The sequence below is a fragment of the Carcharhinus amblyrhynchos genome, chromosome 3 (assembly GCF_965287045.1).
Source record: "Carcharhinus amblyrhynchos chromosome 3, sCarAmb.v2.hapA, whole genome shotgun sequence".
In the NCBI taxonomy this organism is placed as follows: Eukaryota; Metazoa; Chordata; class Chondrichthyes; order Carcharhiniformes; family Carcharhinidae; genus Carcharhinus; species Carcharhinus amblyrhynchos.
Genome location: NC_137326.1, coordinates 11,872,093 through 11,884,352, shown reverse-complemented (window position 1 = coordinate 11,884,352; position 12,260 = coordinate 11,872,093). Strand labels below are relative to the sequence as shown.

General features: G+C 45.2%; 1 protein-coding gene across 3 annotated transcripts in view; it reads left to right on the top strand.

The window, feature by feature from the left end:
* mon1a (MON1 secretory trafficking family member A) overlaps positions 1 to 12,071 on the top strand; it is a 35,683-nt gene extending 23,612 nt beyond the window's left edge. For all 3 annotated transcript variants that reach the window (XM_080181403.1, XM_080181406.1, XM_080181412.1), the window contains exons 5-6: positions 3,365 to 3,512; positions 6,878 to 12,071. In XM_080181403.1, coding sequence (XP_080037529.1) covers positions 3,365 to 3,512; positions 6,878 to 7,018 — 289 coding nt within the window. In that variant the 3' untranslated portion in view covers positions 7,019 to 12,071. The remainder of the gene's footprint in view (positions 1 to 3,364; positions 3,513 to 6,877) is intronic.
* The last annotated feature ends 189 nt before the right edge of the window (positions 12,072 to 12,260 follow it).

The following is a 12,260-nucleotide window of genomic DNA, read 5'->3' as shown; positions in this document are numbered from 1 at the left end:
TTTCTCTACACCCTATCTGTAACTGCAACACTACATTCTGCACCCTCTCCTTTCCTTCTCCTCTATGTTATTTACGAAAGGTATGTTTTGTCTGTATAAGAAACAATACTTCTCACTGCATCCCAATATGTGACAATAATAAACCAAGTCAAGTCATTGCCGGAAGTATGGAGTCACATGTAGGCCAGACCATGTAAGGATGGCAGATTTCGTAGAGTCATAGCATCTCTACAGTGCAGAAGGAGGCCATTTGGCCCATCGAGCCCACACCATTAACAATTCCATTGAGGCCCTATCCCCATAAACATACATTTTTACCCAGCTAATCCCCTAACATTAAGGGATAATTTAGTCTGGCCAATCAATCTCACACGCACATCTTTGGACATCCAGAGGAAGAACTGTAGAAAAAGAGATGATCAGCATGGATATCTGAGGAAATAAAGGAGGGTATCAAATTGAAAGAAAATGCATACAAAGTGGCAAAGATTAGTGGGAACCTAGAGGATTGGGAAATCTTTAAATGTCAGCAGAAAGCCATGAAAAAAGCTATAAAGAAAAGTAAGATGGGTTATGAGAGTAAACTAGCTCAGAATATAAAAACAGATAGCAAAAGTTTCTACAAATATATAAAATGAAAAAGAGCGGCTAAAGCAAACATTTGTCCTTTAGAGGATGAGAAGGGAGATGTAATAACTGGAAATGAGAAAATGGCTGAGGCATTGAGCAGATATTTTGTGTTGGTCTTCACAGTGGAAGACACAAATAACATGCCAAAAATTGATGACAGGAAGGCTATGGCAGGTCAGAACCTAGAAACTATCATTATCACAAACGAGGTAGTGTGGGCAAGTTAATGGGGCTAAAGGTAGACAAATCTCCTGGACCTGATGGAATGCATCCCAGGGTACTAAAACAGAAGGCGGGAGAAATAGCAAATGCACTAGTGGTAATTTACTAAAATTCACTGGACTCTGGAGTGGTTCCCGCAGATTGAAAAACACCAAAAGTGATGCCACTGTTCAAAAAGGGAGGTAGACAAAACGCAGGTAATTATAGGCCGGTTAGCTTAACTTCTGTAGTAGGGAAAATGTTTGAATCTATCATCAAGGAAGAAATAGCCATTGGGATTTAAATTGTAATTAATTGTAAGATGCAGCATGGGTTATAGAATCATAGAGGTTTACAGCATGGAAATAGGCCCTTTGCCATCCTTTTTTTTTAAACCCCATAGCTAATCCCAATTGCCTGCATTTGGCCCATACCCCTCTATACCCATTTTACACACCTAACTGCCCAAATGCTTTTTAAAAGGCAAAATTGTACCTGCCTCTACTACTATCTCTGGCAGCTTGTTCCAGACACTCACCACCCTCTGTATGAAAGAACTGCCCCTCTGGACACTTCTGTATTAAAAACCAACAATGGAATTGAGCTAGATTTAAGACTAACTCTGGAACTGAACTACATTTAAGACCAAACTCTGGAACTATCTCGATTTAAAACCAACACTGGAACTGAACTAGAGTTATAGAGTCATAGAGGTAAAACCCCTAAGCTAATCTCAATTGCCCACATTTGCCTGGGTTCATGAGGGGAAGGTCATGTTTGACTAATGTGGTGGAATTCTTTGAGAACATTACGTGGGCAGTGGAGAATCTGTAGATGTGGTGTATCTGGATTTCCAGGAGGCATTTGACAAGGTGCTGCACCAAAGATTGCGATGTAAGATAAAGGTGCACGGTGTTACGGGTAATGTATTAGCATGGATAGAGGATTGGTTAATTAACAAAAAGCAAAGAGTGAGGGTAAATGGGTGTTTTTCTGCTTGGCGATCAGTGCCTAGTGGTGTGCCTCAGGGATCAGTGTTGGGACCGCAATTGTTTACGATTTACATAGATGATTTGAAGTTGGGGATCAAGTGCAGTGTGTCAAAATTTGCAAATGGCACTAAGGTGACTGGCAGAGCAAAGTGTGCAGAAGACGCTGAAACTCTGCAAAGAGATATGGATAGTCTGAGTGAGTGGGTGAGGGTCTGGCAGATGGAGCATAATATTGGTAAATGTGAGGTCATCCATTTTGGTAGGAATAACAGCAAAATGGACTATTATTTAAATGGTAAAAAATTGCAGCATGCTGCTGTGCAGAGGGACCTGGGTGTCTTTGTGCAGGAATCTAAAGGAGTTGGTTTGCAGCAGTTAATTAAGAAGGTAAATGGAATTTTGTCCCTCATTGCTGGAGGGATGGAGTTTAAAAACAGTGAGGTTATGTTGCAGCTGTATAAGATGCTGGTGAGGCCACACCTGGAGTACTGTGTACAGTTTCGGTCTCCTTGAGAAAGGATATACTGGCACTGCAGGGGGTGCAGAGGAGACTCACTAGGTTGATTCCGGAGTTGAGACAGTTGGCTTATAAGGAAAGATTGAATAGAGTGGGGCTATACTCATTGGAATTCAGAAGAACAAGGGGAGATCTTATAGAAACATATAAAGATTATGAAGGGACTAGATAAGATAGAAGCAGGGAAGTTGTTTCCACTGGTGGGTGAAACTAGAACTGGGGGCATAGCCTCAAATTAAGGGGAAACTGACTTCAGACTGAGTTGAGGAGGAACTTCTTCATCCAAAGGGTTGTGAATCTGTGGAATTCCCTATCCAGTGAAGTAGTTGAGGCTATCCCATTGAATGTTTTTTAGAGCAAGGATAGATAAATTTTTGAACAGTAAAGGAATTAAGGATTGTGGTGAGCAGGTGGGTAAGTGGAGCTGAGTCCATGAAAAAATAGCCATGTTCTTATTGAATGGCGGAACAGACTCGAGGGATCAGGTGGCCTACTCTTACTCCTGCTCCTAGTTCTTATGTAAACCCACGCAGTTACAGGAGATTCTGCACAGACAGTGACTGAAGACCGGAATTGAACCCGGGTCCCTGGCTCTGTGAGGCAGCAGTGCTAACCACTGTGCCTACGTTTCCTTCCCTAAAGGACATTAGTGAACCAGATGGTAGTTTCATGGTCACCATTACTGAGGTTAACTTTGAATTAATAAAATCTAGATTTGATTTAAACTTTATCAGTTGCCATGGTGGGATTCGAATCCTTGCCCCTATATCAGTAAGCTGGCCTCATGGTTACTAGTCTAATGACATTACTGCTACACCACAGTCTCTTTCTCATGACAAGAGCCCATAAACTTTATCTTAGTAAAGAAGAATTATTTCTCTGAAATCTTCTTGGCAACTTAGTGAAGATCCTCTTCTGAAAACTCACACACAGGAACACGTCTCGTTCTCTCATCTTAGTATTGTCTTTGCAATGTTTTTGGATCCAAGAATGGCATAAACGTTTTATACACTTGTTTTGGTAGCCCAGAAGTTGAAGCCCCTTACATAACTGAAGAAGACCAGGAAAGGTTACTGGAGCTGTATCAGTACCTGTACAGTCGCATCCACAACTCTGCGAGACCTTTGAAGTACATCTATTATGCAGGAGACAGAGAGAACCTACTGGCATGGGTAAGAACCAAGGCTTGTAACATCCTAGTACATTCACAGCACAGGCCATTTGACCCAACTAGTCTGTGCTGGTATCTAGTTTATTTATTTATTAGTCACAAGTAGTTTTACATTCGCACTGCAATGAAGTTACTGTAAAAATTCCCTAGTTGCCACCCTCCGGTGCCTGTTCAGGTATACTAAGGGAGAACTTAGCATGGTCAGTTCACCTAACCAGCATGTCTTTCAGGCTGTGGGAGGAAACCAGAGCACCCAGAGGAAACCCACACAGACACGGGGAGAATGTACAACCTCCACACAGACAGTGACCCAAGCCGGGAATCAAACCTGTGTCCCTGGTGCTGTGAGGCAGCAGTGCTAACCACTGTGCCACCGTGGTGTTTGTGTCGCTTCCCGCTTGACCTCATCTCAGTCAGTAAGATACCTGTAATCTTAATTAAATCCTGCACAAAAAAAAGAAATCACAGGGAAATGAGTGGGATCTTGCCAAATCTAAGTTAATAGCCAAATGTGTAAGTTTTTTTTTATTTGTTTGTGGGATGTTGGGGTCACTGGCTGGACCAGCATTTATTGCCCATACCTGAGGGAAGTTAAGTGTCAACCACATTGCTGTGGCTCTGGAGTCACATGTAGGCCAGGCTGGGTAGGAAAGACAGATTTCCTTCCCTAAAGGACATTAGTGAACCCAATGGGCTTTTCTGACAATCAACAAATGTTTTGTGATTGTCATTAGACTTTTAATTCCAATTTCATCATCTGTTGTGGTGAGATTCAATTTCAGGTCCCCAGGCTGTTGCCCTGGGTATCTGGATTACTATTCCAATAACACGATGCCACTGCCTCCCCTAATACAAGCAATTTGTTAAAATAATAATTAATTCAAATTGGTGGGTGGGGACGGGGATGTGACATGGGCCAGAGTATCAAGAAATTGGACGACACTCTGAGGTGGAGCTGAGGACTTTCACCGCTGGATAAAGTGCTGGAGTGACAAGTCTGTTAGTTTATCTTCTGAGAATGAAATATGGGCCTTATCCATGCTGTGTCCACACATTAATACAGTGGCTACAAGAACAGGTCAGAGGCTGGGAATAATGCGGTGAGTAACTCACCTTCTGACTCCCCAAAGCCTGTCCGTCATCTACAAGGCACAAGTCAGGAGTGTGATGGAATACTCCCCACTTGCCTGGATGGGTGCAGCTCCAACAACACTCAAGAAGCTCGACACCATCCAGGACAAAGCAACCCGCTTGATTGGCACCATATCCACAAACATTCAATCCCTCTGTCACCGACACTCAGCAGCAGCAGTGTGTACTGTCTCCGAGATACATTGGAGCGATTCACCAAAGATCTTTAGACAGCACCTTCCAAACTCACAACCACTTCCATCTAGAAGGACAAGAGCAGCAGATACATGGGAACACCACCTCCTGCAAGCTCCCCTCCAAACCACTCACCATCCTGACTTGGAAATATATCGCCATCTCTTCGCAGTCGCTGGGTCAAAATCCTGGAATTCCCTCCCTAACGGCATTGTGGATCAACCCACAGCACGTGGACTGCAGCGATTCCAGAAGACAGCTCACCACCACCTTGTCAAGGGCAACTAGGGATGGGTAATAAATCCTGGCCAGCCAGCGACGCCCATGTCTCATGAATGAATATAAAAGTTTACCACAGGCACATAAACCACAACAAAGCGGATACTATTTTACTGTCCCCGCCTATTAGGAGTTCAGCATACTTGCCAAGCTTCCTTCACCCCTTGTCTCTGTGTCAGTGTACCAGTAACTGCGTACTGTGATAACTACAGTGTTAAGATGATTGCCCCATTAAAGACGAGGCACGGCCACTGTGGGGATTTTATATGGGGTTTGTATCTCTGTTGCGTGGGGGAGCAGAATAAACTTGCTGACGGTAAAAGACAAGCCGCTGCATTACTCCTCCATCAAACCCTAAAAGTTATTATGAACACCCCTCATTCCCACCTTTTTAGCAATCTTGGTGGTGGTGATGGAATGGGGGAGTCCCAGATTTCTTGGCAGCTGTGGCTGAGCTCTGGACGTACAAATTTTCAGTTTATTAGTGTCACAAGTTGGCTTGTATTAACACTGCAATGAAGTTATTGTGAAAATCCTCAATCGCCACATTCTGTTCAGGTACACTACGGGAGAACGTAGCATCTAACCAATGCATCTAACCAGCATGTCCTTCAGATGTGGCTGGAAACCGGAGCACCCAGAGAAAACCCACATAGACATGGGGAGAATGTGCAGACTCCACACAGTGACCCAAGCCAGGAATCGTGCCTGGCATTGTGAGACAGCAGTGCTAACCGCTGTGCCACCGTGCCAGCCCAACCTCATAACAGTCCATTAGAGAGTGCAGGGTTTGGCATCAATTGTTGCGAAGCTAAAAATATCAACTGTCCCCAAACCTAGTTGCTCTGCTGGAAACGGAAATGTGATTCCATTGCAATAAATAGCTTTCTTATGAGGGGTGCATCGTTGTTGCCGGAGAGTAGTGAGCATCACTCTGAATTGGAGTTTTAAAAAGTGACCCATGAACAATTAGGGTGATGTAAGACAAGATTTACCCCGCACTCAGTCCATACAATGCTTCATAAGAAATAGGAAATAGGAGCAGGAGTAGGCCAACTAGCCCTTTGAGCCTGCCCCGCCATTCGATAAGATCATGGCTGATCTGTCGTGGCTCAGTTCCACATTCCCACCCTCTCCCCATAACCCTTAATCCCCTCTCTCATCAAAAACCCATCAACCCGCGTCTTAAAAATATTTAGCGAGGCAGCCTCCACCACTTCAACGGGCAGAGAATTCCAGAGATTCACCACCCTTTGAGTGAAGAAATGCTGGCTGAGTAAATTTAGAGGGAATTTCAGATATAAGGAGAGTCTGGAACTCTTTTCCCTGGAGTGTAAGAGGCTTAGGGGTGATTTTATAGAGGTCTATAAAATAATGAGGGGCACAGATCCGTTACATAGTCAACATCTTTTTCCAAAGGTAGGGGAGTCTAAAACTAGAGGGCATAAGGTGAGAGAGGAGGGATACAGAAGGGTCCAGAGGGGCAGTTTTTGTTTCACACAGAGGGTGGTGAGTGTGCGGAAGAAACTGCCAGAGGCAGTATGGGTATAGAGGGATATGGGCCAAATACACGCAATGGGATTAGCTTAGTGATTAGGAGAAAAGGGCAGTATCACAAGTTGGGTCAAAAGGCCTGTTTCCGTGCTGTAAACCTCTATGACGCTACCTCAGGTGTAGCGGGGGTGGGAAAAATTGACGTAGACTGGAATGTTTGTAAATGTAGACATAGCTGAATGTTTTCCTAACTTTTGTCCTGTCCAGGTTACGAGTGGATTTGAACTCTACATGTGTTTTACTCCCTTGGGAACCAAAGCTACTGCAGTGGGCGCCATTACCAAACTCATGAAGTGGATCAGGAAAGAAGAAGACAAACTCTTCATCCTCAACCCAGTAACGTACTGATAGGACACGGCTGTGATAGACGGTCTCCTTCACTACCTACCAAAAAAACTGACCAACGAGTGAGAATGTATGTGTGTGTGTGGGATACATGGTTATCGATGTTTGTCACAGAGCTTTTAAATGAACAATCAGGTGTTAGCCATTTATTTGAAAAAAAGCACTACTTCCAATCCAAATACTTGACACCAGTTAGCTGCCATCAGCTTTTAGAGTTTAGGTTCCCCTCTCTCTCCGTCATCCCGTCCAGTTCCGAAGTCTCGGAGCTCTATTGGGAGAAGTGTTCTAAATTACCCCCGGGGTGCCGGGGAGAAGGGAATGATCCCGGTTCCCGAGGAAACATGGCGGACCAATCAATGCGCTTGAGCAAGCGTGACACCAGCAGACCTGGAGATTGAGGGCTGTGGTGAACTGTGACACGGGAATGGGGGGGAGGCCATTCAGCCCCATTACTCTGTCCTGTCCAAGGCCAGAGATTTCTAATGGAGAGGAGGACCTTCTTGCAAATCTTAAAAGAACCTTTGAGTTACACTGAAAACAGAAGCCTCAACTTTGGCTTCATCGATAAGTGGTCACCTGCGATGGTGTAGCATATCTTAAAAATAAATCTTTGTAAATGCTAGTGGCCAATAAATTACTTATTGCAAAGTAGTGTTAAAGAAAAACAGCAGAAATTGCCGAAATGTCAACGCCTCTGGAACTGGTGCGATGTTTGATACAAAACCATGGTGAGCCAGAGGGCGTTTCTATCGGTTAAAATGGGTGGAAAATCAAGCATCTGGGGCTGTGATTCCCTCCGTACAATTTTCATCTGTGCTATAGTACAGCCAATAACAGGAATGGTGCCCTGATAGCTAATGCAGTTTGCTCTATGGCAATAACAACCTACATTCCCACAGTGCCCATAATGTCCTTAAACCTTCCCAATAAGAATGTTACCAAACATAATTAGACACTAGACCACATAAGGGATGGACCATAGAGGAAGATTCACCAAAGATCCTCAGACAGCACCTTCCAAACCCACGACCACTGCCATCTAGAAGGACAAGGGCAGCAGATACATGGGAACGCCACCACTGCAAGTTCCCCTCACCAACTTGCCTTGGAAATATATCACCGTTCCTTCGCAGTCGCGGGGTCAAAATCCTGGAGCTTCTTCCCTAACGGCATTGTGGGTCAACCCATGGCAGACGGACTGCAACAATTGCAGAAGGCAGCTCACCACCACCTTCTCAAGGGCAACTAGGGATGGGCAATAAATGCTGGCCAGCCAGCGACACCCATGTCCCACAAATGAATATATAAAAAAAGATTTTAAGCAGCAGCTTAAAAAGAGGATAGAGAGGGTGAAGGTGACTGAGAGGTTAAAGGAAGGAATTGCAAATCCGAGTGCCCAGGCAGCCAAAAGTAGAACGATTAAATTCAGCGCTGCACAGGATGTCAGATCAGAGGAGCGAGTACAGAGATCTTGGAAGGGTTGTTGGGCTATAGGAGATTATAGAGATATTGGGGGTGGGAGAGGGAAGGGAGGGAGGTCAACAAGGAGGAGAACATCAAAGCGTCAGCTCTGACAAGTTGCTTGTTTTGCGCTGACCGAATACTTAGATTCTGCTGTGTCTCTGTGAGATTTCCGGGCATTTTCAGCACCATTTCCAGGACAGTGCTACCCGATGTCTCCCATAGAAATCTCTAGTGGATTGGTGAATGGAACATGCCATTAGGAACAGCAATATGGGTTTAACTAGGCATCATGTATTGACGTGTTGTAGAATAGAATCCCTACAGTGCAGAAGAAGGCCATTCGGCCCATCAAGCCTGCACCAAAACAATCCCACCCAGGTCCTATCCCCATAACCACTTGCATTTACCCTGTTAATCCCCTGACACTAAGGGACAATTTGATGTGGACATGCAGATGTTGGACTGGGATGGGCACAGTAAGAAGTCTCATAACACCAGGTTGAAGTCGAACAGTTTTATTCGGAATCATGAGCTTTCGGAGCGCTGTTCCTTCATCACCAAAAGCTCGTGATTCCAAATAAACTTTTTGGACTTTAACCTGGCGTTGTGAGACTTCTTACGAACTGTCAGATTGGGGTGGGGGCTTTACATTTTGCACCACTTCAGAAATTCAAAACGTTGGACCAGGAGGAGCTGTCGTTGGAACGATAAAACGGGTGGGTCACTTGTAGCAGCGGCAACTTGCATTTGTGTAGTGCCTTCAGTATAGAAACATCCCTCGGCACATCACAGGATCATAACGAGGAAAAGATTTGACGCTAAACCACGTAGGGTAGGAGATCAAACGCCTGGTCAAAGGAGCATCTTAAAGGAAAGTGAGGTGGAAAGCTTTACCTTAACCTCTACACCAATGGTACAGTGATTAAACTCAGGGATGAAGGTTAGAATCAGAGGAGCGTAGATATCTCAGTAATTCTAAATTCAATCAATGTACAGTTTTGTTACACATTATACGGAAGAAACTGTCTCCAGTGGCTGTTTCTGTTGGAGTTGGTATTTCTCTTAATTTGTATTTCGTGTTGTTTTACAACCCTGGATGGAAGGATCAGGTTAAAAAACTTTTTTCCAGGCTTTCTGTAGGATCCCTCCAAATGGGATTCGGTCCTCAATGTTTTCTCTCTCTTTTTTTCTCTCTCTCTCTCTCTCTCTCAGGGAGGGCTTTCATTGGCAAAGAGACTTGTAAAGTAAGCTCTTGGGCCTAGGACAAGGAGTCTGCAAACATAATAAAAACAGGAGTTTGATTTAAACATTTCCGAGGCCTCGGTGGGATTTTGCGACCTCACTCGGGCGAGACTGGAAATTCCCACCTGAGGACCACAGAGGGTTCCGTTGTCGGACCTGCGCCAATTCTGTGGCGGGCGACGTGGTGGAGTCCTGGCCCTTATCTCTGGGATGGAATATTCCTGTTCCGCCGCCACGGGAATTGTAGTGGGTGGGACACAGATCGTGCAAAGGTCCATTGACTTCTGGTGGGATTTTCCGGTCTTGGGACGAGTGAGGCTGGAAAATCCCGGCTGTGTAGTTGGTGCGCGTGAGGGATAGAGAGTATTCCGGGGAGGGAGAGATGGACAGCAATAACCCGGTCGAGCAGTTCTTTCCCGGTTATAAACAAACTGTGGTGTTTTCACGTACTGTGAGTATTATGGTGTAAAACAGAATTTATTTCCTACCAACTCCCGCTGCTTTACTCTGTTGATCTCTGCCACGATTCTGAAGGTTTTGGAACGTGACTTTTCCTGACTGATGCAAGCAGGAATGGTGACAGTTCATCAAAAATACACAATTTCAAGAGTCTTTAGCTTCAAGGCACCACACACGCTCTAAAAAGTTGGATGGCCAAATAAACTGTCACTTTTCTGTTTAATGCATTGAACAATATCCTGAGGAGTTGTACCATAGAATCCTTCAGTGCAGTAGGAGGCCATTTGGCCCGTTGAGTCTGCACCGACCACGGTCCCACCCAGGCCCTATTCTCCCATAACCCAGCCCTACTTACCCTGCTAATCCCCTGACACTAGGGTCAATTAACTTGGTGTTGTGAGACTTCCTACTGTGTTTACCCCAGTCCAACGCCAGCATCTCCACCTCTCGGGTCAATTAACCAGGGCCAATGCACCTAAGCGACACATCTTTGGACTGTGGGAGGAAACCGGAGCTCCTGGAGGAAAGCCACGCAGTGAGAACGTGCAAACTCCGCACAGACGGTGACCCAAGCTGGGAATTGAACCCAGGCCCCTGGCGTTGTGGGGCAGCAGTGCTAACCATTCTGCCACCCAAGACACCGAGTCATTCTCCGATGCAATGTGTTGGGGTTATTCCTTTCCTTTAAAATGGACTTTATGATCAACTTGGAGTTGCTGAGACACCTTTTTCATGGTCTTAATTGATGGAACCAGCATTCCACACAGTCTCCATCAATATTGGGAATCATTCATGAACAACTGATTCATTGGAGTTCTGTAATCACTTTGTCTTAACCTCTCATCCAACTTAAACACAACTGAGTAAAAATCCCCGAAGGATCTCGATTTCTCCTGGGTTATTTCCAACTTCCTAACATGACGTTATTTTGCAAGTACATTCCATCCCTCTGGTTAATTCATGTGGATATTTGCTGGATAAGTTACTAAATTAAATGACGTTACTGTTCCCTATCCTAAGGACGCATAGAGAATACTTGTATTCATTGATCTTTCTGTAAGTGGCCATGACAGTTCTGATGATGTGGTCTTCGCTCGCCATTCTCCTTCTCTCTTCATTATTTATTGGAAAGAGAGCTATTCACCTCGTACACTCTGCTTTTACACCGAGAATGGGCCGGATCTTACGGCCTTGCTCGTCCGAAAACTGTAACATCTCACCCGAGATCCACTGACCCTACCAATACTCTGCCCCCTGCCCGCTCCGATTCCTGTGGTGGGCGAGGTGGTAAAATTCCGGCCTGTGTGTCTGTCTGTGTGTCTGTATATGCGTGTGTATGTCTGTGTGTCTCTGTGTCTGTGTATTGGCGGTGCGTGGCATGTCACGGTGTGTGTGTATGTCTGTCTCAGTGTGTATGAATCTACTTGTGTGTTTAAGTACGTGTGTGCATGTGTATATGGGTGTGTGACTATACATGTATGTTTGAGTGTGTGATTCTGAATGTGTGACTGTGGGTGTATGTCTGTGTGTTGGCAGTGTGTGTCGTGTGACTGTGTGTGTAGGACTTTGCTTGTATGTGTGTGTGTGTGGGTGTGTGACTATACATGTGTGTTTAAGTGTCTGTGTGACTGTATTTGTCCGTGTCTTTGTGTGTCTGATAAGATGGCCCCTTTAAGGGGCGATCTTTTGCGGACTGTGTGATAGGGCCGGACCCTATGGAGTGGCCACGCAGGAGGCTGGACCAACTGGGAGCAATGGGTCACATCCTGGGACAAGGAGGACCCTCAGTTAGAGCCAGGGAGGAGAAGAGAGGAGACCTGTGCATTGGTTCTGTCAGACCGCTACGCTTTGTATATATATAAATATATATTAGTTTAATAAACCTTCTCTTGTTGGACTATGAGCTGCCTCCAAATTTACTACTCTGTGTGTGTGTGCCTGTGTGCATGTTTCTGTGTGTGTGTGTGTGTGTGCGCGCGCGCACATGTTTCTGTGTGCGTATGTGTCTGTGTGCATGTGAATGTGCGTGCATGTGAGTGCGTGTGTGTGTGTGTCTGTCTGCTCCCCTTCAAGCTCCTCA